General features: G+C 58.2%; 1 protein-coding gene across 2 annotated transcripts in view; it reads left to right on the forward strand.

Annotated features, from left to right (window-relative positions):
* The first annotated feature begins 4,198 nt into the window (after positions 1–4,198).
* The window catches only part of KCNIP3 (potassium voltage-gated channel interacting protein 3), an 82,608-nt gene continuing 62,100 nt past the window's right edge, over positions 4,199–24,706 (forward strand). Inside the window, exons 1-2 of one of the 2 annotated variants that reach the window (XM_047068742.1) lie at positions 4,199–4,297; positions 16,691–16,856. In XM_047068742.1, coding sequence (XP_046924698.1) covers positions 4,199–4,297; positions 16,691–16,856 — 265 coding nt within the window. Of the gene's footprint in view, positions 4,298–13,698; positions 13,714–16,690; positions 16,857–24,706 lie in introns of those variants that run through there. The other variant, XM_047068743.1, reaches the window with a different exon arrangement.

Below are 24,706 nucleotides of genomic sequence, written 5' to 3' on the forward strand. Positions count from 1 at the left end.
AAGGCAGGGAGACTGGGGATGAGCTGAGTAGAGGGGGCACAGCTTAACCCAAGGCATCAACTGATGGTGGCATTTCAGGCAGTATCTGAATTCTCTGGGGTCAACCTGAGGCCCGGCTCCGGGGAACCGTGGCCAGTGTCCCTCTTCTCCACCCTCCCAGAGTCAGGACCTGCTTTTCTCTCCTAGTGCTCAGTCTGCCCAGGCCTAAACTCCACGGACTGAACTGGGAGGTCGGTGGCCAGCCTGGCCCACATACCATGTGCTACCGGATTGAAGCCTCTTCCTCCTGGTCCCCCATCCTTCCGTGCACTTCCTGACTGTGCCGCTCCTGGAGCAGTGAGCAGTCACACTCCCCCAGCTTGCAAATGCTGACCAAACACTGCTGTACCCGAGAGGAAAGTGGGGCGTGTGCAGAGATGACCCCACCCCAGCCCTGACCTCCGCCCACGAGTGATGCAGAATTTCGGTGACCCGAACCCTCGCCACACTGAGGACACCCAAGAGTCCATCGCTGAGGTTAGACCAGGGAGATTTTGAGGTGAACTAAGTCCGAGGAGGGTGTGGGATGCCCACCCTTGGCTTCAAGCTTCAGAGAGAGCTTCACGGTGTCCCCTGCAATTTGGGAAATCCAGTGGACTGATGTCTCGCCTCCACCTGCACACTCTAGAGAGCAGAAGACAGGCTGGCTGCTTTGCCCGCAGAGCCAAAGAGAGGCCTGCTGGCCCAGGTGACGGACCGTGCGAGGGGGTCAGTGTGGGCTCTCAGGCCAGGTCCCAGGAGGCTGCCTGAGGAGTGAACCGACCAGGGACGAGAGCCCCCTGGGGCCCACATGAGAGCCCAGTCAGGGGGGTGGCCCGGCTCTGGGGCCCCGTGGAGTTGCCTGCAGGAGGACAGGTACAGCTTTAAACCTCCCAAACCAGAGCGCAGTTCCAGGCCGGCTCCTGTTCCTGCCCAGTCACAGCCCCCGCCACCTGCCGACCACGGGCGCCACCCTACCGCCAGGTGAAGTGATGGAGAACCGTGACATCTCCCCACCAAGCAGCTTCCTGGGTCCCCTGGGTTTCCATCCCGCCGCTGGAGGGTGGGCAGCAGAAGAGATTTCAAGGACCCGTGGAAGACACAAATAAGGTGACGGTAGCTTTGCAATTCCACAGCTGTGCTGGCTCAGCGTCATGGTGACACCCTGAGTGCTGTGGCGACCAGGGGGGCAGCCGACGTTTCTAGAACGCCTGTGAGGTGGGGATTCCACAGGTGTGGCGAGACTCATCTCCACCCAGGGGGGCCTTGCTCACAGACAGAGGCTCTTGGTGGGGTGAGGGCCCAAACCCTGAAACTGTACTGAGGATCTCAATCTCTTTCTCTCTCTCTCTCTCTCTCCCTGCACCACCCCTTGACCAGGGGCCGGCAGAACCAGGGGCCCCCCAAAAAAGGGCCAAGGGAAAAAGATATAGACTGGGGGTTCCATGGAGTCAGGTTGGGAGTGCCCAGGGACGAGGGCTTTGAACTTGGGACTGGAGTGGAGAGAATTGTGAGCAACAACTGAGGAAGGTCCGAAAGACCCCAAGACTCCCGGGCGGAGGTGGGGTGGGTCCCTTGCCAAGGTGGGACTGGCCACCTGAAGGTGCTCACCACTGCCTCCTCTCAAACGTAACCCAACGAAGCAGCCTTCCCCAGGGCTTACAATGATCCCTTCCTTTCCCCCTTCCAAATTCCCCCAACCTTGGGTTCCCCCTCCTCCGGGCCAATGTGAGGAAAACCACAGCTGAAATCCGTCAGGCTGAAGTGTCTGCAGCCCACAAGGCGAGGCTGTCTTGCAACCTTTCTTCACCTTTTTTGGGTCTGATACACTGCCAAAGAATCTTTGGAAACTCCCAGACTCCCTCCTGGGGAAAATTTGCCGGTGCCCGATGCCCGCCAGCCCGCGCCTCGGCCCTGCTGAGGCCCAGTGAGGAGCCCTGCTCCTGGACGTCCTCCAGCTCCATTGCCTCCTGCCCTGTCTCATTCTTGCATTGCCCAAGGGTCCAGTGGAGGGGCCCAGCCGGAAGGGCCTGGGGCTCCGGAATAGCCCTCAGGGCATGGGGGGGGCGGGAGAGGGGAGGAAGGGGCACACGTGGTCCAAATGAGTGTTGTGTGAGGGACGCGTCCTTGCCAGCAGGCAGCTGCAGTGGGAGGTCCCCAAGGCCCGTGGGCATGGGGGCCTGGCAGGGGAGGGCAGCTGTCCTGTTTTGTTGCAGCTCAAAGCTCCTTACCTTGGAAGAAAGCATCCTGAGTAGTGAAAGTTCAGTGGGCGTCCCAGGTAGCATGTGGGTGATTCTGCGGAGGGCTGTGCTGGTCTGGCCAGGGGCTTCTTTGGTCCAGCCTCCTCACACGATGCCACGGGTAAGGCCAGGCCTACCCTGGACCACGTGGTAGGTGTTTCCTAGCTAATGTGTGGAACATACAAGGCGGGGCGGGATCCACCTGGTCACGTTGGGATGAAAGGAACAGGCTCCGTGTACCGGCTCTGTCACTTTCTAGCCTATGACCCTGGGCAAATCCTGTAACTTTTTGGGGTCTCTCTTTCATCATCTGCAAAGTGAGATAATGGCCTTCCTCCCAAGGCCACTGTGAAGACAGAATGTTCAGTGAGTCCCTGCTTGTGGGCGCTTTCTCAGAATACAGGTGGAGCGTGCAAGGACTTGGCCCCAGAGAGCCTGGCCCCTGACAGACAGCCTCTCACCCTCTTCCTGGGGCTCCTGGCCTGAGGTCCAGCCTGTCCGGCAGGGCAGGACCCCTGGGCTGTCTCCTGTGCCGGAAGCAGTCTTTCTTGCCTCAGTGGGTCAACAGCTCCAGACTATTTTCCTCCCCAGAGGATCTGAAAGTTGGAGCTAATTGGCTGGCTAAAAAAAAAAAAAAAAAAAAAAAAAAAGGAAAAGAAAAAAAGAGAAGGGAGGGCAAGTGCTCCCATGCATGCTGCAAAGGAGGGGGGTGTCTCAGGCTCTGTTTCCATGGGAACCACTGGCACAGGCTGACTCCTCGGGGTGCAGAAAAGGGAAACTTGGCGGAGGTTTTGGGCACCTGGCTCCTGGGTGGTTTCCCGGGACTGAGCAAGTGGCCAGGACTCTGCCCTCCTGAGGGGCAGGAAGGATCCCCTCCCCAACTCAGCGACCCTCACCCCCTTCCTCCACTTCCGCCATCTCGCAGTAGATCTGGCAAGGTCCCCCAGCCTCCCTGATGTGGTCCCAACCTCGGACCCAGCTGGAGACAGAGGACAGGCCCTGGAGAGACAGGCTGTCTTGGCAATATAAGGAGCTCAGGAGGGCTCCCCACTGCAAGGCCCCATGTGGGGTAAAAGGGAGGCAGTGGAAGGTGGAGGGACACACGAAAGAGCTGGAAGGACCCCTGTGTGTGACCCACATGATGTGGTCATGGTGGCTGTCACCCGTTCCAGTGATGAGCCCCCATCAGGGCGGCCACTTCCAACCCAGCGACCCAGAATGATGTCCCTAGAAAGGATGCCCCAGCACCAGGGGTGGCCGGAGGATGTCTGCAGGGCAGCTGGAGGGGCACCGGGAAGACCCCAAGCCTCGGTGGAGCCAGATCCCTCTTCGCAGCCCATATCCCCTAAGATGACCCGGGGTTGTCTCTGTGTGGGGGAAGCAGGGAAGGGAGGGGCTGGCCTGTTCTGGAAATGCCTTAGGGGAGGCTCTCCAGGCTCCCTGCCCAACACCCCGTCGGCGCTGGAGCTCTCCTCCCCACCCCCCCTCCGCTCCCAGTGGAGGCTCTCTGCACCCACCACTCCACCCCCCTGTGACCAAGGTAGGGGAGCAGAGGGTGTGTGCGTTAGAGAAAGAGATAGACAGCGGGGGAGGCAGAGAGAGAGAGACGCCAGCCCCGCAACAGGAGCAGAGGGGAGAGCCAAGAGCCAGGCAAAAGGGGCTTCAGCAGGCTCAGAGGGAAGGATTAGGAACCATTTATACCCAGAGTGGGACAGAGAGCCCGGGAGGGGGACTGAGAATTATCAGAGAGGGGTGGGGAGGGAGAGAGGGAGAGAGGGGGAGGGCGGGAAAGAGAGTGAGAGGGAGGGAGGGAGAGGGATTGAGAGAGGCAGGAGGCAGAGCAGAAGGGGTGGAGCGGGGAGAAGCAGGCGGGGAGGGAGGGGTGGGCAGGGGGCGGGCGAGGAGCCGCCCGTAGCAATTACGTCTGGGTCCAAGCAAACATGAGGCAGCTGCCAGCCGGGCCGGCAGTCCTGTTCTCAGCTGCGAAGAGGGGAGGCCGGCAACAGTTTCCTTCAGCGCCCAGGATGCAGCGGGCGAAGGTAGGCGCCGGAGGGGCTGGGGGCTCGCTCAGGGGTGGGGAGCGAGGGCTTCTGAGGGTGGCCCCGGACCGGGGAGCCCTGCTGTGCTTCCGCCTTTGACCTCGAGCCCTGTTGTCCCCTGTAGGGTCACTTTTGGAAAAGTAAATGTTGGGCTGTCCTGTCTGGGAGGCTAGACTTCTGGGGCCCCCTGTGGACTGGAGAGGCTTTAGGTGATTGTGGCATAGAAGTTGGACAGAGGAGGAGCTTGGGGTCAGGCAGGTGGCTGGTCCTGCTCAGTTGGGTCCCTGGGGCAAGTGCCAGGGCCGCTGACCCTGAGCCTGGGCCCCCAGCCCTTCGCCACCGGTGGGGGAAGGCTGAGCGCTGGGAGGGGGTGGCCTAGGCTTGAAGGCAGGGGCATGAATACATCTTTTAATTGTTCAAATAATTCATGAACGCCACTTCCCGCAGGGCTTAGGAGCCCCCTAACAGGGACACATGCTAATAGTTCCCACTCTGCGGGGCTGCTGGGAGGTTGGAAGAGAGCAGGTGAGGAATATGCCTGGGATAGAGCTCAAGAGCTAGTGGCAGAGTATTGGGAGGCTGAAGACTAAGTGAAGAAGAAGGAGGGAAAGGAAAACAAGCTGAATCCCAGAATCCCACACTCAGAAAAATCTGTCCTGATGCCTTACAAGCTCCTCACATGTTTGGGACAGTCTTGCTTGGGAAGAAGGAAGAGGCGTCAGGCTTGGATCTGGCCGCTCGTAGCGGAGCACCCCGACTAACAGAGGTTTGAACAGGGTTGGTCACGTTTCTCTCTCAGGCTCAAGTCCAGAGGGAGGCAACAGAGGGCTGGCACGGAGACCCCACGGCCAGCAGGGACTCAGGCTCCATCTGTCTCACTGGCTTCCATTCTTGAGGTTACCTTAAAGTCCAACATGGCTGCTGGAGCTCCAGCCAGCACATGTAGGCAGCAGGAAGTAGAGAGAAGGACGGGCAAAATGACTCAAATAAGATCAGGGTCTTGTGAGCAAGGGAGGATAGACATTGGGTTGACATCTTGCGCTCTCCCCCGACCTTCACCTCCCCCCCCCCCGCCCCGCCCCCCAGAGGTGGATTCCTGCCTCTCTTTCACCCATGAGGACAAGCAGCCCAGAGTTCCAGGCCACACTTCCCCAGAGCCGGGCCACCCCTGGCCTCTCTGATCCAGCTCCCAGGGGCGACAGGAGGACCAGCCGCGGTGATGACATGAAACCCTTCAAGCATGGCGACAGGGCGCGTTGAAAGATGCTTTCTCTCCTGTCATCGCGGATCCCCCCAGCAGCCTCCAGGGCAAAAGCGGAGAAACTTAGTGCCCTGTCACCGGCATATGTGCTCTGCACTCACCACACACACACGCCACAGCCAGCACAGGTCCTGTGCAGGCATAGTACGCACCACACAAGCGTGCCCTGTGACTGCGCCCACAGCTGGCTTGTGCCGCACGCACGACCAGCCCGCACACAGCGGGAGGGGTTTCTAGACTCAGGCCGCACACAGGTGCACGCAAGCCTGCTCCATCCACCAAACGGGAGACAGTCCTTCCTTTCCTCTGCTGGCCCTACCTGCCGGCGGTCACTCCCTCCCTTCCCCTGCCTGGTGAGCAGAGTCCAGCAGGCTCCCAGGCCCCTGCGGATCTCACTGTGCCTTATGCCTGCCGGTGGCCTTCCTGTGGATGGCCTGGCCAGAGACTGGAACGGGTGCCAGGCAGGGACAGAGGTCCCAAGGGAAGCCACCACTGAGTCCCTCACCAAGGTCAGCAGGGGGACTGGGGAAAATAATCTTCCTCTCTAGCCGGGACCGCAGTTCAGAGCACAGGCTGGTGTTGGCCCGACTCCTTTGCCCTCAGCTGCCTGTCAGTCATGGTCAGTGGCTGCCCCCAATAACACCCCATGGGTCCCTTAGCCTCTCCATGCACTACCCAGTCCTTTGTGGATCCTTACGACGCCCCAGGGGGGCAGGCACTGCCCCTTCCCCTCCTGCAGACACTGAGGCTCAGAGAAGGGAGCAGCCTATGCAGCGTGAACCCCGCAAGCTCTTAGGGGAAAGGAACAAACAGAACCACAGGGTCTCCCGTGGCAGGCACGAGCTGCCGTCCTAGGTTTTCAGGGAGTGATGTCTTCGTGGCCCGGCCTATGCAATAGGAACAGCTATCTGCCCAGCTTCCAACCTTCTTGCAGGCCACTTACGGGAGGTGGGCCCGAATTTGTTCACCCACTTTCAAAGATAGAGATCAAAGCCCCGAATTGAGATAGGGTTCGAAGTGCCTCTGACTGTTGCCCAAGTGGGGTCTGAGAGAAGGGCAGGTTGAGGGGCAGGATCGCTGAGGTGGCGGCTTCTCCCTGCCTGGCCTCTCCAGCAGGGCCTGCACCTGCATTATCTCCCTGGACCCCCGTGCAGCCCACAAGGTAGCTCTTGGTATTGTACCCACTTTATAGATGAGGAAACTGAGGCCTGCCCTAGATTGCAAGCTGAAATGTGTTATAGCTGGAATTCGAACCCTGCTCCCTCTTCCTCCAGAGCCTAGTTCCCTAGGGCTTGGTGGGAGGGCTGGGGACGTCCTGGGAAAAGACTACAAAGGGAGAGTGGCATTCTTGTAAGCAGGAAGCTGGGGGAGTGCCCCATCCCAGCTGGGGGCTGGCTCCATGGGTTTGTGGCCCATTGTTCCTTCTGAAAACTTCAGTGAGCACTCAAGCCAGACCCCACCCCTGGCCATGTCCCCTGGTTTAGCCATGTGACCTTGAGCCAGCCCTAGGTCCCTTTCCGGGCTGCAGATCCAGAACTGCAAAGGAAAGGATCCCAATCTTTCGAAATCAGGATCCCTTTTCTTATCAAAATCTTCCACAGGAGTGGGAGGTGCTCAGCTGATTCAGGCTGGCTTGGGGCCCATCTGCTCTCCCTACCCCACTCCAAGGCATCTCTGGTGACGCCCAGGAGCAGCTGTGGAGCCCTGAATGTGGCCTCTGTGAGGGAGAAGGGCAACCTTAGTTTCCAAGGCAAAGAAAGTAGAGGAGAGAGAACTTGGCAAGTCCTCTTAGCTGGTCCTCCAGACAAAGGGCCGGAAGGAAACAGGACAGGAAGGAGGGCATAATGGGGGGTAAGTCGCTGTGTACTGTGCCCCCACCCAGCTCCTCATCCCCAGCTGACTGATGTTTCCCTTGAACAGGTGCATCTGTCAGCTGCGATCAGCCCCCGTCCTAGAGTGCCACAAAGCAGCCACATGACAGGGAGAGAACCAAGGGGGCTGGCAGGTGCCAGAGTTGGAGAGGGGGAACTAAGCTGAGCTTTGGCGGGACAGCCGAGAGGGGGCCTGTCCCACCTCCCAGTTGGCCCAGCCTCTCTTCTCTGGTCTCCTGCCTCAGGCCTCTGTCCAGCACCCCCCCTCCCCCCCGCCGACCCCAAAGGCATGGGCCTGTGCCGTGCTCAGCCAGGCAAAGCCCACACGGGTCTTCACTGGCCTCATCTCCAGCTCTGCCCCCGCCCCCTGGCACGCACCTCCAGGGCAAGCAAGGGGTAAACCCGAGTCCACCTGCTGCTGGTGCCATGCCCCTGTGCCCAGCCCACCCTGACTCTGTTTTAAGATCCTCTCTCAAGATGGGCACTCTATGGCCAACTCCACCCTATTGACCCTGTGAGCTTGGGCGGGGTCCGTCCCCTCTCTGAGGTTCAGTCTCCCCATTTGGGCCTAGATGCACTCATAGCCTGTGCTGGGCCCTCCCCCGAGGTCGGTACCTTGTGCTGCCCAGTGGAGGCAGGGGGTAAAGGTGGGGGGGGCACTAGCAAAAGCGCCAGGAGGCAGATCTCATGCCCCATCCCATATGTACACACATATGCCCACTGGCTTGTTACAGAACAGAGCCCCGTCTCCACTATTTGGTATTCAAAGGGCCCTGGCCAGGAGACGATGGTGGCCTGGGGCGGTAACATGGCTGCACCTTGTTGGCTGTTAACCTGGCTCTGCATTAGGAAGAAAGACCTGGGCTCAAACCCAGCCCCTTCATGCATTAGCTGTGCGTCCTTGGACAAGTTAGTTAGGTGCTCTGTGCCATGGTCTCCTCATTTTCTTGCGGGAAATATCATCCACCTCCTAGATAAATGCGATCCTACACCAGCCTGTTTAGCACAGCCCGGGCATATAGCAAGAGCTCCATAAATGGTTGGAGTGTCAATGTTACTATTTTCTGAATCCCGAGCAGAGCCTGGGAAGGGCACTCCAGCAGGAGAATGCTGTCAGTGATCAGGTCAAGTCCACCCCTGGGTTAATGGGACACCCTCATTGCCTACACAGCAAGGGTCAGGTGGGGAGCTGGTGTCCTAGCCCAGGTGGCAGCCATCAGAGGAAGGGCAGGGACGACCCAGCCCTCCCCTCCCCTGCTCCAGTGCGTGCGTGCGTGCGTGCGTGCGTGCGTGTGCAAGTGTTGGCAGGGACTCAGGACAGTCTCAGCTCCCCCCTCACAAGGCTGGCTGCCTGGCCTGCATCTGTAGGTACCCAGGGGTGGGTGGAGAATCGAGGCTCCCCAAAGCCTCCCCACCCCAAATCCCTGGGGCCTGCACGACACGACGCCCACCGCCATTTCCTGCCATCTGTCTCAAGTGATGGAAATAGAGCAAGCAATGAGGAGTGGTTGCTCAGTGAGCCGCCTGCGCTGCTGTCCCCAGGACAGGGTTGGGGCGGGGGGCAATCAGCCCCACATCTGAGCAGCTCTCCGTATCCCCCCAGCTGACCCAGACTTTGGCCCTGAGGCAGCCTTCCTAGGAGGGAGGCGGGGAGGGAGATTGAGAACCTGAGAGCCCTTCCTCCCACAGACAAAGTCTAGAACTTCCCATTTGGTGCGATGAGCCCTCTAAATCTTGGCTGCACTGTCAAATCTACGGAGGAGCTTTATAAAAATAGAGCAGCCCAGGGGCGCCTGGATGGCTCAGTTGGTTAAGCTTAAGTGTCAGATTCTTGGTTTCAGCTGAGGTCATGATCTGCCCGTTCCTTCGTGGGTTCGAGCCGCGCATCCGGCTCTGCACTGATATCACTGAGTCTGCTTGGGATCTTCTCTTGCTCCCTCTCTCTCTGCCCCTCCCCCACTGGCGCTGTCTCTGTCTCTCTCGAAATACATAGATAAACTTAAAAAAAAAAATAGTGGGGCGCCTGGGTGGCTCAGTCGGTTAAGCGGCCAACGTCGGCTCAGGTCATGATCTCACACTCCGTGAGTTCGAGCCCCGCGTCGGGCTCTGTGCTGACAGCTCAGAGCCTGGAGCCTGTTTCAGATTCTGTGCCTCCTTCTCTCTCTGACCCTCCCCTGTTCATGCTCTGTCTGTCTCTGTCTCAAAAATAAATATTGAAAAAAAAAATTAAAAAAAAAAAATAGAGCAGCCCAGGCCCCACTGAATCAAATAATGTGGCCCCCAGGCCGCCAGATGTGGGAGAGGCTGCCAGGTGATTCTGATGTGCAGCAGCTGAGTAGAGCAAGTTGGATCTCTCTGGGCCATCGCTTGGCCCTGACCCTTGCCCTGGGCAGCAGACCTTACTCGGCATCAGAAGGATGAAGACTATCGATAACCGTGCTCCTGCCGGGGTTTTGTGTATGTTCCCCCACTTAACCTTCCCCACGGTCCTATAAAGGCATATTATTATCCCTATTTTACCGATGAGGAAACTGAGGCTCAGCACGGTCAAGTACTTTGTCCAGGGCTGCCCAGCCAGGAGGTGAGGACCTGGGATTCAAGTTCCTGTCTGGCTGACTGCAGACCTCTTCCCACTGTACTTGGTGGGCTGAAATAACATTAACCTCCCTGACATCCCTCTCCCTGGCTGAGCGTGCCTTCTAAGCCAGCATCCGGTGGGTCCCAGTGCTCCTTATGCGACCATTCATGCTATTTCTCATCCATAAATGTCTGTAAATATTTGGGGGTCTGCCTTTCGCCCGTGCATTTGCTTGTATGACATGACCTGGGAGGGAGGGAGCCTGAATGTTTTAACTGGGGTTTGCCTCCAGCCATGCAACCCCCCCTCCCCAACATGCTTCCCCATGCGCACAGGCAACCTCTGCCAAGCCGCCTCTGGGCTTCACTTCGGGGGTTCTCTGGAGCCCAGCTGATGAGAACCACGGAGACAGAAGTAGTTGCTTCAAGGTCTCACCTGGGTGCACCCCTAGTGGCTTGACCAGATGGGCTGGGCCCCCACAGGATGAAGCTGTGCCCCCTGTGCCCGGGGCAGTGAGCAGGGCAGCTGACCACAGGGAGTGGGGAGTCACAGGTGAGATGTGCTGGCCCAGGTTCTTGTAGTTTATTTAAAACGATCTGGCCCCTCTCTGTGGTGTGGTGAAAACTCTCAGGTGATGGTGTTCCTAGTGGAAAGTCCAGATGTCACTCTGGGGCAGCTGGAAGGCATGAGGGGGTCGGTCTGTTTCTTCGTCTCCATGGTGATAGGTGTCATAGTTACTGAGGAGTCACCTCGCCTCCCCCCACCACTATCCACACCTACAGCAGATCCTAAATACCCACTAATATCCCCCCCCCAACCCATTCCACTGCCTGGGCCTGGCTCAACATCCCCTCTTCCTCCCCCGGACTCGGGCAGCCCCACAAGTTGGCCTCCTCCTTCATTGTCCCCCAGCCTTCCTCCATACTCCACTGGGCCACCTCTCTGGAACAAATCTCACTGACCCTAGCTGGGACTTGAGAAGGAGAGAGGAGTTAGGATCAGGGTATGCCCTGGCAGGAGGAGGCTGTCCCAAAGCTTCCAACCGGCAGGTCTGAGAACCATCTAGAACAGTGCTAGCCAATGGGAACGTAGCGTGAGCCACAGGTTTGTTTTAAATGTTCAGGTTGGCACATTAAAGAAAGTTTTCTTTAAAAAGTGCAATTATTTTTAATGTATGTTATTGAACCCAGTGTAAATATTATCATTTCAATATATAGTTAATATAAAATGATTATTTTTAAAATGTTTATTTTTTGAGAAAGAGAGAGAGTGTGTGCGTGCACAAGCCAGCAGGGAAGAGGCAGAGAGAGAGAGGGAGAGAGAGAATCCTAACCAGGCTGTGTGCTGTCAGAGCAGAGCCCGATGCTGGGCTCAAACTCATGAGCTGCGAGATCATGACCTGAGCGGAAGTCAGATGCTCAACCCACGGAGCCACCCAGGCTCCCCTTGAGGGGGATCTTGAAATGGTTATTGTAAATGGAAAGAGGGTAGCTGTTGATGAAGTAGAAGGTAACCATAACATTGCCATGAAACAACAGCACCGAATTCCACTCCCCACCCCCACCCATCCCCATGGCCTGCTGGGACTCTGAGCTGGAGCCACACCTCATCTCTATAAAAAAGGAGGTAAAGGTAGAGGGGTGGTCTGGGTTCCCAGAGTCTAAGTCATCTCCCAAACCAGAGGGAAGCCTTTCCCAGGTGCCCAATGGCACAGCCCCACCCCCTGGAACCCGGGACCTCCGGCCAGAGCCACCAGGACAAGTTGAACAGTTAGGTTGACTCCTCATTGACCTTGAGCGAGAGAACACACACACACCGCAGGGAGCCAGGCAAGCTTGGTAAGAGGGTGTGAGAAAGAGCCTATTATGGGACTTGGCCTTCAGCGGGGTGATTTGGAGGAGGGTCTAAGGAACCTCAATAGGTTGATGTGAGCATCAAGTATGAGTCTCTACACAAACCCAGTGCCTGGCCCGTAGCAAGTACATGGCCAGCTTGATGTCCTCTCTGTCCCTCCCTTGCTCTTCACAGACTTGGACTTGGAAGTGAGCTAAGACCTGCTCCTGACCCATCTGGCTGGACAGGAGCTGTGAGTCTCAGCGCGGAGTTGTCAGGGAATGACCCTGCCCACCTGTGGTCTCTGCCGTTGAGGGACCCTGTGGACTTCAAATTAGGTTGAGGTCCCCAGGGCAGCTTAGGGCCAGCCTAGGGCCATTTCTGGGATGTGGCCCAGAACACCCACATGTGCTAGATGTGCCACTGGGGACTCTGTGTGACCTCGGGGCACAGGTCTTCTGGCTTCATTGGTCCCTGTCACCCAATCCTGGCCACCCCTGGGGGCCCGTGGAGGATGGAGGGATGGCTCTGTCCCCTATGGAAATGATGCCAGGATCAAGCAAGAGTGGGAAGAGAGAAATTCTCATGTGAATTATGAAGAGCACGAGGGGACTTTCACCCCAGTCATTTGTGAATATTTCTTGAGCTTTTCGTATACACACACGCACATATATATGTATTCTCTTTTGTATATATGGCAATATTTTTCAATTGAAGCTTTACTGACGTCACTGAAGAATCACGTGTGGTTGTGAGACATAACATGGGGAGATCCTGGATAGAAGGTGCAGGTGGAGGGGCCAGCGGTGCGAAGGTGGTGTGCGAACTTGCCCCGTATGTGTAAAGAGCACAGAGCACGGTGAGGCTGGCAGTGGGCAGATGAGACAGGAAGTCCAGGGGCAGGCAGGGCTCGGGCCTGAGTAGGGCTTTGGAGGCAGGCCCAAGGCACTGGGGTTTTGTGTGAAATGCAGCGGAAGCCACGGGGGAGGGGGGTGGTTCCTTAGCAGGGGTGGGAGGGGATTGAATTTGTGTTGGAGTTTCCTCACTGACTCAGCTCTCCTCAATTCTGTCACCTCTTAGCACAGAGGCAGCTTGGGGGTAAGGGTGGTAATATGTCCCCTCTCAGGGCTCCCTCTCTTCTGTGCCTGAGAGCTTCCAGATCCCAGGGTGGCCATTAACTTTCTTGACAGCCCGGTCGGACCCTCTCCCAGACAGGTGTCAAAGATTCATGGGGATGGCCTGCGGTCACTTGGGTCATTTGTCCCTCCTCCTGCCCTCCCCCAAGGTCTGATGGGCTCAGACCACGGCCTGTGGCCATACCCTGTCTCAGTCACTGTGGGCCCCTCCTCTCCTCCTTGCGAGGACCCCTCAGCCACTTCACAGGGGAAGGCCATCATAGGGCTCCTCCCTCCTAAGCAGGGCACAGGGCTCCTGCCACTCTTGTCCCCAACTCTCTGCACCAGGGAGAACACACACACTGGGGCTCCTCAGTCCAGGAGGGCATCGGGACATTCACAGACTTAGTCTGACATGGTGAGGTGGCTTGGGAATCCCTCCCCAACTTCCAAGGCCCTCCAGGACCCGACCCCAGGAAGCCTGAGCAGTACAGCCTGTGACCAATACCAAGACACCCCAAGGACAGTGTGGCCCTGGCATGCCCCCAAACTTCTGCTGGACTTAGTTTCTTCATCTTTATTTTTGTTTTTAAAAAATGTTTATTTTTTGAGAAAAGAGAGAGAGAGGAGAGAGAGCGTGCAAGCAGGGGAGGCAGAGAGCGAGGGAGACAGAGGATCCAAGCGGGCACCGTGCTGACAGCACAGAGCCCGACGCGGGGCTCGAACTCACGAACCACGAGATCATGACCCGAACCAAAGTCAGACGCTGGACAGACTGAGCCACCCAGGCGCCCCAGTTTCTTCATCTTTAAGACAGGAGTGGCGTTGCCAATCTCGTGGGATTTTCATGACCCCGAGGCCCAGAATGAAATGCACAAAGGGAGGTCTCAGCCCCGCCTGTGGCCCTCCCAGCCTTCCCTGGAGGACAGAACCCTGGGCCCCAGGCTGCATCTCTCCCACATTAGTTAGGCCTGGGCTGCAGGACAGAATCCCCGTGACTAGCGGGGGGCTCCATGAGGAGCCAGCACCAGCACTGTCCTGTCCAGAGACAGAGGGGGTCCCAGCAGGTAGCTCCTGATCCCAACAGAGGCTCTGATGCTCTCTCACTGCAGTGTTTCCTTCTGACGTTCTCCGCTGACCCCAGCTGCAGAGCCTACAGCAAAGAATTCATGAAGTAACCAAACACCAGCTGCCAATCTGCCCCCTCCCCGCTCCCGGACTGAAATAAAGACTTTATTCATCGAGGCCATTTCTCTCCTGAATAAGATCATTAATAATGGAGAGGATGCTTCTCTGACACAGCCTGGGCAGGACCTGTGTGTACATGGGCGTGTGCATGTGCATATAGGGGACCTCCCGCAGCATCCCTGGCACTGGGAGACCTCTGGGGACCCCTGTCACGCCCTCTTTCCGCCCCACCAGGATGGTGTGTGCTCACCCTTGCTGCGGCTCTGGGCACCACTGACCCCTCTCACTGCCAGGGCAAGCCTTGGAGTAGGGAAGGAAATGTAGGGGGCGTTGCTGAGCATGGGTGTTGGGGAGGTGGCTTGGAGGGTGACTATAAGAGACGGCACTTGCAACTGGGAAGGCTCCAGAAATCAGGATAAGGGGTGTGGATATCACCCTGTCTAGGCGGCCACTTCATCAAAAGCTGGCCGGGAGGCAGACTGTCCAGCCCTAAATATGAACGGGTCTCCTGGAGCCCTGAGCCAACCCAGCCCCTGGAGGGTTCTCCTGCCTAACTGGAGAATGTAGCACACCCCTTCCCCTCACCTGGGCGTTTGCACAAACTCCACAGTTTAGGGGACATTTGTGGGGACTTTCTTCTACCTCTTCTTCAGGAAAGCCCCTGCTGAGGACATGAGAGAGGCTTAAAGTCCAGATGCTTGCTTTCCTGGGTCCTCTCGTAGCCAGAGATTAGGCATACGATCTGGGCTGGGACAGTCAGATTCCTCCACTCCTGACCTTGAACTAGCGACCCAGCTGAGAAGGCCCCCCACAGCAGTCTCCAGGTCCTGGGGGCAGCAGTGCCATGAGGCCAGTGGGGGGTCCCAGGTCCAGAGACCCTAGGCTGGTGGGGCCAGCAGCAGGGGCCAGTGTATTCAGCAGCAGAGGCAGACGTGCTCTGGTTGACCTGGCTGCCCTCTTCCAGGGGGTGACTGTGGCTGAGGTCTGGCTGTCCCTTTGCTTGCTCTTTGCTCTGGTTTGTCTTCCAAGCCTTGCCCTCTGTCCTTTCTGGGGGGACTGTGGTTGGCCTGGGACCCTCCCCCCTCCCTCCCACTGCTGATTCCTTTCCAGTTATCATCAGCCTGGGTCAGTCTCTGCTTCTTACGCCTGACAGCTGACCGATGCAGGGGCCGTGTGGGGCCCTGTGTCTGCAGAACTTGGCCAGTTGCACATCTGTTTATTCGGGGAGACACATACTTTTCAGGACTGTCCAAAGGTACCACGCGTGAAATTCCACGACCCTGGAAGGATATCACCAACTCGCCACCCCAGTGGCCATTGTCCTGGCCACCTGCTCAGAACTAGTGCCCACCCAGGGGCGTTTCCTCCCACGACTGGCACTCAGGCCATGCGTCATGGGCAGAGTGAACCTGGGGGCTACCTATGGCAGTGGCCCAATGGGCCAGGCCGCACCCGTGGCACAGCCATCCCAAGCAGGAGGGCATCTCACAAAGGCAGCAAACTAGCCCCAGCAGATGTCCGGAGGGGCCACCGGGGCCACCGTCCCTTGCCGCACACGACAAGGAGCCCACTTCCCAGCATTCCCTCCACGGCTCCCCGCTCTAGGATTCCTCCAGACCTGTTCGAGTTCCTTCTTTCGACGGCTGCACAGCTTGGAGTAGAGGGCTCCATCAACGTGCCCCCTCACGGGGGAGATCGCCCGGCTCTCCTTTCAACCTCTGCTTGCCTCGAGGTGAAAAAGATGGAGGGCTCAGGAGCCAAGCGAGGAAACCTGACTTGGCTGTGTGACCTTGCATGGATCCACTCCCGTCTCTGGGCTCTAGTCCAGTGAGGGCTTTTGGACGATGGTCTCTGGCAACCAGGCCTGTGCCAGGATGGGGGGCTTGATGAGCGAGTGTGGACCCTCACCTCCCTCCTTCTGGGGGCCCCACTATATGCCAGGCCAGGGTGCAGAGTAGGGAAACCCCCAGCCCTGCCCTCGTCCGGGAGTTCCTTCAGCGAGTCGTCACGGCACAGCCGTGTTGTTAGGGAACTAGAACACAAGGACGGGCCAGATCCCCGAGTTTTAGAAGCTGGGGGGCTGCCTGGGAGAGGTGACTTGGTAGCTGGCTCTTGAGGTGGGGGTGGGGTTCACTGGGCTGCGCCGACATGGGGAAGAGTGGTGTCTTCCCCGAGTAGATCGGTGTGGCCAAAGGGGACTGTGCGTAGGAGGCACACAGCGCCCAGAGCCCTAGAGCGGCCTTGGATGTCATGCCGTCATCCTGGAGCACCTGGGCTGCTTTTCTCGTGGACACTGTTATGTGCCTGAAGCTGCCTCTGGCTTGCAGCGGCTGAGAGCTCCTGGAGAGAGAGGGGCAGGGGACGACCGGTAGCAGGGTCAGCAGTGCCCTGGGAGCTCTCCAGCTGAGCTGGGACCTCTGGGCATGCACGCCTGGAGGTCAAGACGCTGGCGGAGTTAAGGTCGACCTTGCCCGGGAGGCTGGGGCTGGCCCAGAGGTCCTCTCAGTGAGCAAGGGCTCAGGGCTGCTCTGCCTGTTCCTGCTGCAGGAAGTGATGAAGGTGTCAGATGGCAGCCTCCTGGGGGATCCCGGGCGCACACCGCTAAGCAAGAAGGAGGGCGTCAAGTGGCAGAGGCCCCGGCTCACCCGCCAGGCCCTGATGCGGTGTTGCCTGGTCAAGTGGATCCTGTCCAGTGCGGCCCCACAGGGCTCAGGTAGGGGCTGGGGCGGGCTGGGAGGGAGGGCGGGGGTGGGGGTGGGGCATCTGTTGTGCGCTCTGTTCTATCCGAGGGCTCAGACCACCCTGGGACCCCAACCTCTGCCTAGATTGGGAGATGGCGCTTTCCGTTCATTCGTGCTTTTTCCCCGTCAATCCAAGCAAGGCACTGAGCTCAAAGCAGGACCCGTGGAGGGGGCGACAGAGGATCGGGACCGCGCTGGGGTATTCCACCGAGGTCACTGGGAAGTAGAGCCAGGCGTCGGAGTCTGACAGGCCCAGCTCGCCCTGCCCACCCTCAGCGGGTAACCTTGGGCTGCTCACGCGTCCTTCCTAAGTCCTCTGTGAAAAGGATGGGCGGCAATGAGTGAGGAGGCCCAGTGAGGAGGAGGCCCCGCCCCAGCCCCTCTTTGGTCCTGCCCAGTGCACCCCAGGGGCTGGGGCCGGCTCTTCACGGGGGGGGGGGGGGGGAGGGGGGGAGGGGGTGCCGCACCGCGGGTGGTCCTGAGGGAACGCAGCAAATGGCTGCCTGGCGCTTGCCGGTGGTGATATTTGATGTTTGCTGAGCGTGACAGAGCAAGAGATGCGGAGGTGGCCTCACGCAGCCCCCCCCCCCCCGTGCTCTCACACGGACGGGCGCACCCACCACACGGTGCACACCGACCAACACACCTGTGCCTCCGCCACACACAAGCGTGCGCCCCCCCCCATGCACATGTGGGCGCACATACACACCCCTCGCAGCCACGCGTGCACACCCACACGCGTGTGATCACAGGCACGAGGCGTGCAGCAGAGTCTGCCGCTTTGCCTTTAAGGAAAAGGGCAGACTTGAGCCCCGACAGCCCTCTCTGCGTGATTTCCGGGGAGCCTCAGTCCCTCTGACCCGGAGAATGGGCGTCGATCATGGCCTCAGGCTCCCAGTCTAGATGGGAGGAGAGGGGAGGGGATGGCCCAGGTCTGTAGCAGGCAAAGCGGCTGGCGGTCACCTCCACGGAGTGTGTGAGGGGAAGGGGCTGCCACTTACCAGGCCCCCGTCCGTTACCTGCAACCCCACTCAGGGTGCTCCCGGCATGGGCCCAGCCCCTCCCTTCCGCTGCCCCCAGAGCCCCTGCCCATCTGTGCTGCTTGCTGCCATCTGCCTCCGGCCCTCCTCCCACCCCCCTTCCGCGCTCAGGCCTTTCACAGAAGCACGAGTGCACGTGAATACAGAGGTGGGGTCCACGTGTGCTCCCCAACTTCTCGGGGCAACGATGGGAGGATAGGTTTTTGCACGTGGCAGAAACGTGAAGTCGCCGAAAGTTCATGCAAACAGCTCACCTGGGAAGCTCGCATCGTTGTAGTGCTGTCTGTTCTGCAGCAGGGCAAAAACAACTCCATTTTCTGTCGGGATGGAAACCAAGGGCAGAGGTGAGCCGGGGCGCTACGGTGTGGCCAGCTGTGTGCACCCGCGGGGTCGGTCTGCTCCCACTGACACGGCTTGTGTTGCTTGAGGTTCAAAGGCCCTACTGGCCTTACACCCCAGGCTTCTCTTTTTTTTTTTTTTTTTTTTTTTTTTTTTTTAAGTAGGCTCCACACCCAAGGCGGGGCTGAAACTCAGGAGCCCTGATCCCCACCCCAGTTCAAGAGTCGCATGTTCTACCAACTGAGCCAGCCAGGCGCCCCCTCCAGGCTTTTCTTGGCATAGCACAAGACCAGCACCTCGGTGTCTCTCTCCCTGATCCTCTCCATCCAGCTCCCCCACCTCGCCCCGGGGCTTCACGCCTGCTGGGCCCCATCTCCAACTTGCAATTTGGAGGCACGAAGCATCAGGCTGGAGTGTGATGTGCCACCTCCCGGCTGAGGCTTTTTGCACCCATGAGTGTGGGTGGGCATGGAGAGAAGCAAGCTTGGAGGCGGGCTTGGTGTGTTCAAGGTCACAAGGAGAGGGGCTGAGAGGGCCGCACCCACAGGTCCCACCTTTAGCTGGGGCGGGTTCCTGGAGGCCAGGGTCTTTCAGGTTAATTGCTGTGCTGCGCTGTCAGGATGTGTTTGCTAAAGACTTGTCATAGCCGCGAGCAGGGGGGCAGGAGCAGGGGGGCAGGAGCGGGAGGTGGAGTGTTGGGGGGGGGGTGTGGAGGGGAGTGGAGCCGGGCCCGGGGCCCCACCCATGGCTCAGGCCCAGCCTGGTGCCTTCCCCTGCGTGAACCTGTTTATCAGACACCACGCCAGGCGCTCCGAGGGTATGTGAAACGTGCAAAAACAAGATCCTATTTCCTTGTGTGAGGAAGGCGCTGCGGACGCCTCGTTTTTTTACGAAAGTCGGTTGAAACTCAGGGAGGTCACGTGACTCCGCAGGTCACAGGATATTAGGGGCTGAGCGAGGGTTCTGGAGCTTCTTCCCTGTGCTCCAGGCAGGGTGCCCACCCTGATGTGTGTCTTCCGTATCTTTTCTCTCTCGGGGACCGTCAGGGATCTCTGGAGGCAGCGGCCACCCCCACAGACTGAGAGGCCGAGACCCCGGTGCACCCCTTGTCTCCACTAGGCGTAGCTCCCGGCCCCAAGCTCCTTAGTCCAAATACACCCTCTGTGTGTCCCTCCAGGATGCCACTACTGGGTCGGTCACACTGAGGGTTTCGTGTGCATGTGAAATGCTAAACCGTGCAGAAGTGAGACATTTCTGCTCCTTCAGGAGACTTCAAGGGCTCTGGGTGCAGAGAACAATAGGTGTCGCTCAGTGTTGCCCGGCCCCTGAGCTCAGCAGGGCCCAGCCGCGGTGTCCTGGGCAGCGGGTGCCCGTGGAAAGCGGCCACAAGGCCGAGACACTGCACCCTTGTTGTCAGGGGTTTTTCCACTCAGAAGAAGCAGGTCAGAGACACATTTCTGGGACAGCTTTGGGGGGAGAAGCCAAGGCCCAGTAAAACATAGGGATGTGCCCGAGGCTTAGGCCACCGTGTCAAGGAGGGGGTGGCACTCAGGGGCCAGGAGTCAAGAGGGCAAGGGCTAGACCAGCTGCCATTGTGCCGGGCCGTCCATCCCTCCTGGTTTGTGGAGGCCCCCGTGTGGAGTCAGGAGGGAGCCTGCAGTGGTGGCCTCTGAGATGGGCCCGGGAGTCCGGGAGCACAGGACAGGCAGCATGGAGGAGCCCCCGTCCCCAGCTGAAAAGTGTGCCCCTCACCAATACTGGGGGGCTCGTCCTCAGGGACCAGAGGACTCTGGGACTCTGACCTGCTCTGCATGTCTCCACAGCATCTAAACATCCTTCCTGTCAGGATACCAGAACAACCCTCCAGGAGCTGGGCTAGGCTACCAACTGGATAGACCCGTTCCTCAAGTGTGGCTCCCCATGAGGGCAGTAGGACTGGGATTCTTCAACTGTAAAACTGTCACAGTAATACCACCCACAGAATAACCTGGGGTCTTGGCCACAGACCACCGAGTCCAGGCTGGCCCGTTTTGTCCAGAGAGGCATTTACTCTAGACCGGTGGGAAGTTCACAGAAACTCTAGAAGACCAGAGAAGGAGACCTGGATGTGGCGAGGCCAGGGCCCTGCCTGTCACTCCGGGGAATGCCCCCACGTCCCTTGTCGTTCTGGTAGGGACACTGGAGAGGCAGCCACATGCGCCTGTGTGATACGTGTAACCGTTCCTCAAGCAAACGGACACACTCCTGCCCCCTCCTCCAAAGTGGAGACCCAACTCAGCCATTGCGTCCATCTCTGGGTACTCACTTCTGCCTCTGTCAAGCCCATGTGAAGTCATAAAGCTGCCATCACCACTGGTACCCCGATAAATGGAGTGGTGGTAGACAGACCTGAGGACAAAAAAAGTAAATTGATTTGTCTGTAATCTATAAGGATATCTAAATATATGCTGACAGAATTTTAATGCGTTTGAAGCACCAAGATATGCACAACATTGTGTTTCAAACTGAGATGCTAGGAATTATCTGGAAACCGGCCACGTGGCTCTTGAAGCCTTCACCCTCATCAAAGGTATGGAAAGTTGAGTGGTTGGAGTCTGCGGGGGAGACGATTGGCGAAGAGGATTTCTCTGGAGAGAGTGTGTTGAGTCCAAACCCCAAGTTGAGAGAGGGATGTTTCAGTTACCCTTTTGTCACCCAACAAAATAGCCCCAAATCCCGCCATTTTGTTTTCTCTCATTTCTGTGGGTGAGGCATGAAGGCGGGCCTCCGCTGGATGGCGCTTCTACTCCACTTGGCATTGATTGTGACGATTCACTTGCCTTTGTTTAGCCGGTGGTTGGGCTGGGCCAAGAAGGTTCCACTCACATGTGGTACCTCAGTGCCCGTCCGCCTCTCCAGGGCTGCTGAGGCTTCCTCACTGCACGGCGGTCTCAGTGTACAAGGGGGCTGGCTTCCGAGAGGGGCTGTTCCAATACGAAAAGACAGAAAGGTTCTTGAGGCCTAGGCTCCAGAACTCACATAGCATCATTTCCACTGAATGTTGTTGGTCAAAACAAGTCCCCAGCTCAGCCCAGATTTGAGGGAAAGGGAAACAGACTACCTCTGCACGGAGTTGTTGTAGGAAATTTGTAATAGTCTGGAAACCACCACAGAGGCCTCAGTTAAGAGTCCTTGGTGGACTGATCCAAACTCTCATCCCTGAGGCGACCTGAGCTCTTGGCCTTCCTGCCTATAACACCCCACTAACTTTTATCCTGTGTTTGGCAGTATGAATCAAGTCCCTGGAGAATTCACTCGATTTCAGACCTAGCGCTCCCCTCCCCCGCCTCGTGCAGCTGTAGAACCTTCTCCCCTGCATGATCAGGATCATTTGCCCACCCAACACCCACTATGTCAGTTGGTCTAAGTGGCGTGGGGAGCTCCAGATAGGTGGCAGCCTCAGCCTCCGGTCCAGCGGGTCCACTGGTGTCTCCCTTTAAAGAAGCATTCTTAAATTTTTTTTTTCAACGTTTATTTATTTTTGGGACAGAGAGAGACAGAGCATGAACGGGGGAGGGGCAGAGAGAGAGGGAGACACAGAATCGGAAACAGGCTCCAGGCTCCGAGCCATCAGCCTAGAGCCTGACGCGGGGCTCAAACTCCCGGACCGCGAGATCGTGACCTGGCTGAAGTCGGACGCTTAACCGACTGCGCCACCCAGGCGCCCCTTAAGGAAGCATTCTTGATTTGGGATCCAACACCTCTAACCCAGAGCCCAGAGTATTGGCGATGAGAAACAAAAACGCAGCGAGGGGGCATGAGGACCCACTGGTACCATTTCCCTTGGCTTCTGGATCCCTCGTTCTGCCGGAGAAGCAGCATATTCAGTAGCACGTCCAGCATCTGACGGGACAGCATCTGCATAACCGCGTGGCAGGTGCCGGGACCGGGTCTGCCGTGGCCTCTTCCACTGTTCGGTGAGGCCAGCGGCTCCGGGGCCTGGGCAACCGGATAAGGTCAGCGGGTCATGCAAACGCTGGCCTTTGGCCACACTTCTTTGTTGTCAGATGAGTCCCTTGGTCAGTGACGATGGTGTGTGGGACACTGTGAGGGGTGATGGTGTTGGCAGAAGCAGGGCGGGCAGGAGGGAAGGTCCATGCGCAGAATGAGTGTCTGCTCCAGAGAGGATAAGTGGTTTGTCCCTGCCAGGATGCAGGGGACGCGATGTAGCCGACCTGCTGGCTGGTGGCTGGCTTGTCACCTTGCTGGCAGGCTGGGTGCTTGGCGACGGCTGTAGCCACATCGGCCTGGTGAGAAGTTCTTGTACTGAACCCATAAGTAATCTTAGTCCACACGACACTTTGCTGGCGAGCAGTGCCAGGCAGCAAGGAATACGGGCCGACAGGCCATCTTGTCCACCTGACTACTGAGCTCCTTCTCGGGTCTGGGCGCCCTTTGGAGAACAGTCACCCCCCCCTGGCATCTCCTTTCCTTCTCCTCCCTGATCCCGGAACAAATGCTTAGCAACCGCCCATGAGCGATGATGCTCAGGCCATCTCTTCTTCCAGGCAGTGTGGGCAAGCAGTTGTATTCAACAGTCTGCCCACCACAAAGATTCCCCTTCCCCGTCACCCTTCCCTGCTGAGTGGGCCAGCAGGTCGGCCTCGAGTTGCGGCCAGCATTTCTCGCAGCTCCGTCTAGAAATTACGTGTGAACGTTCTTCCTCTTCAGATGGCCTTAGGGACTCCTCGCGGGGCCACTCGTGTGGATTGAGGGGAAGCTGGCCGAGGCAGCAGGCCCCAGGGGGGCCTGAGTCACTTCGTACACACTTGCCTGGGCCTTCCAGACCCTCCGACCCTGCGCTCAGGCATAGCGACATAGCACCTGCACGTGGTGATGGAACGCTGCACGCACACAGGCCTTCCGAGCTGGGGGAGAGGTCGATTCTCAGCCCCTGATGGGCACGGAGGTCCACGGCCACCTGGTGTCCCTCCGGCACGTCCTCTGTGTCCATGCGAGCCCAGTAGCGAGCCGCCAGCTGCATGTCAAAAGATCTTTGCCAAAGAAAACAGGGCTTTGCTCGAAAGCCCGGGGAGAGCAAGGAACGCTCCTACGGGGGCCTGCGCTTGGCCTTGCGGAGCGAGCCACCTTGCCTTAAACCCAGCGTGTGCCAGTGAGCGCGCAGGGTCATCAGGCAGCCTGAGCCGCTGCACAGCCATTGCTTACTGTCAGCCAAGCACACGGTCTGCCGCCGCACGCTGACCTGCGGTACCCAGGAAGGCCCATCCAACACTGCACGTCCTTTCACCCGCTGGGAGGGCAAGGTGCAAGTTCGTCTTTCACTTTGGAGGGAATGTTTTGACTTGGCTGTCCCTGCATATAACAGAAACCCCAAATAACAGTGGCCTAATGTAGACAGAGATATGAGAAATCTGGGCCAAGCAGTGGCTGGCACTCAGTTTAGCAGCTTGGGGATGTCAGAATCAAGGTCTCTGGGGCTCTTTGTGTTTTGTGGGGGTTGTTTGTTTGTTTGTTTGTTTTTGTTTTTGCCCTTTCCCTCACAGCCACAAGGTAGTTGCTTTGGCTCCAGCTATCATGGCCTTCGTTCTAGGCAAGAGGAAGGAGAAATTGGGTGGAAGGAGGAAACGGTAGTGCCTACATCAGGAAAGCAACACTCTCATAGAAATCTCTGGAAGATGCATGCCTGTATTTCCCTGGCCACAACTGAGCCACCTTGACTGCAAGGGAGGTGGGGGAGTGGTAGTTTTTTTTAAGGTGGGCACATTACCACCTCCAACAGAATCTGAATTCTGTAGGCGGAGAAGCGAAGGAGAACGAACACTCATGTGCCACTCTCGGCCACACGTACCTCGTAAGGTTGTTTTGACGACTGAATACGCTGGCGGCCGGAGGGACCTTAGAAAAGTGCCTGGCGCATAGCAGGTGCCCGAGGAATCTGAGGGCGGGGGGATTGTCAGCAGTTTCTGCTCTAGTCATAACTTGTCTTCCTCTACTTTCCTCATCGGAGGGACCCGTTTTCATCTCCCCATTCTCTACTCTATAGAGACACCGACGGGGCTGTGGTTTGGCGTCGTCGGTGAGCAGAGATCAGAGGTCAAGAAATAGCCAAAGGCCAGGGCTCTACCCATCCCCCAGCTCTGCCCAGGGCCCCTATCCCTCCCTCTTGCCCCCCACCAGGCAGAAGCTTGGATGGGAGCAGGCTACTCCCTTTCTGGCTGCAGAGAAGCCTTGGGATATGGGTGAGGCCCCTTTGCGGTGAGATCACACCCTATGCCAAATATCACACCAATGGCACCTCCTCCACTGGTGCTGGGAGCTCAGGGGCAATGCCCACCCCCACTCTCACCTCCTTCTCAGCCCAGGAAGCTGCAGGAGCCCTTCTGCCTCCAGGAAGAGTGAGTTGCGGGGTCGAGAGGAGCCAGAGCCAGGCACAAGGTGAAGGG

This window comes from Lynx rufus, unplaced genomic scaffold, assembly GCF_022079265.1.
Source record: "Lynx rufus isolate CCGP_SWC_20201006 ecotype Redwood Valley unplaced genomic scaffold, mLynRuf1.p SCAF_8, whole genome shotgun sequence".
NCBI classification, from domain to species: Eukaryota; Metazoa; Chordata; class Mammalia; order Carnivora; family Felidae; genus Lynx; species Lynx rufus.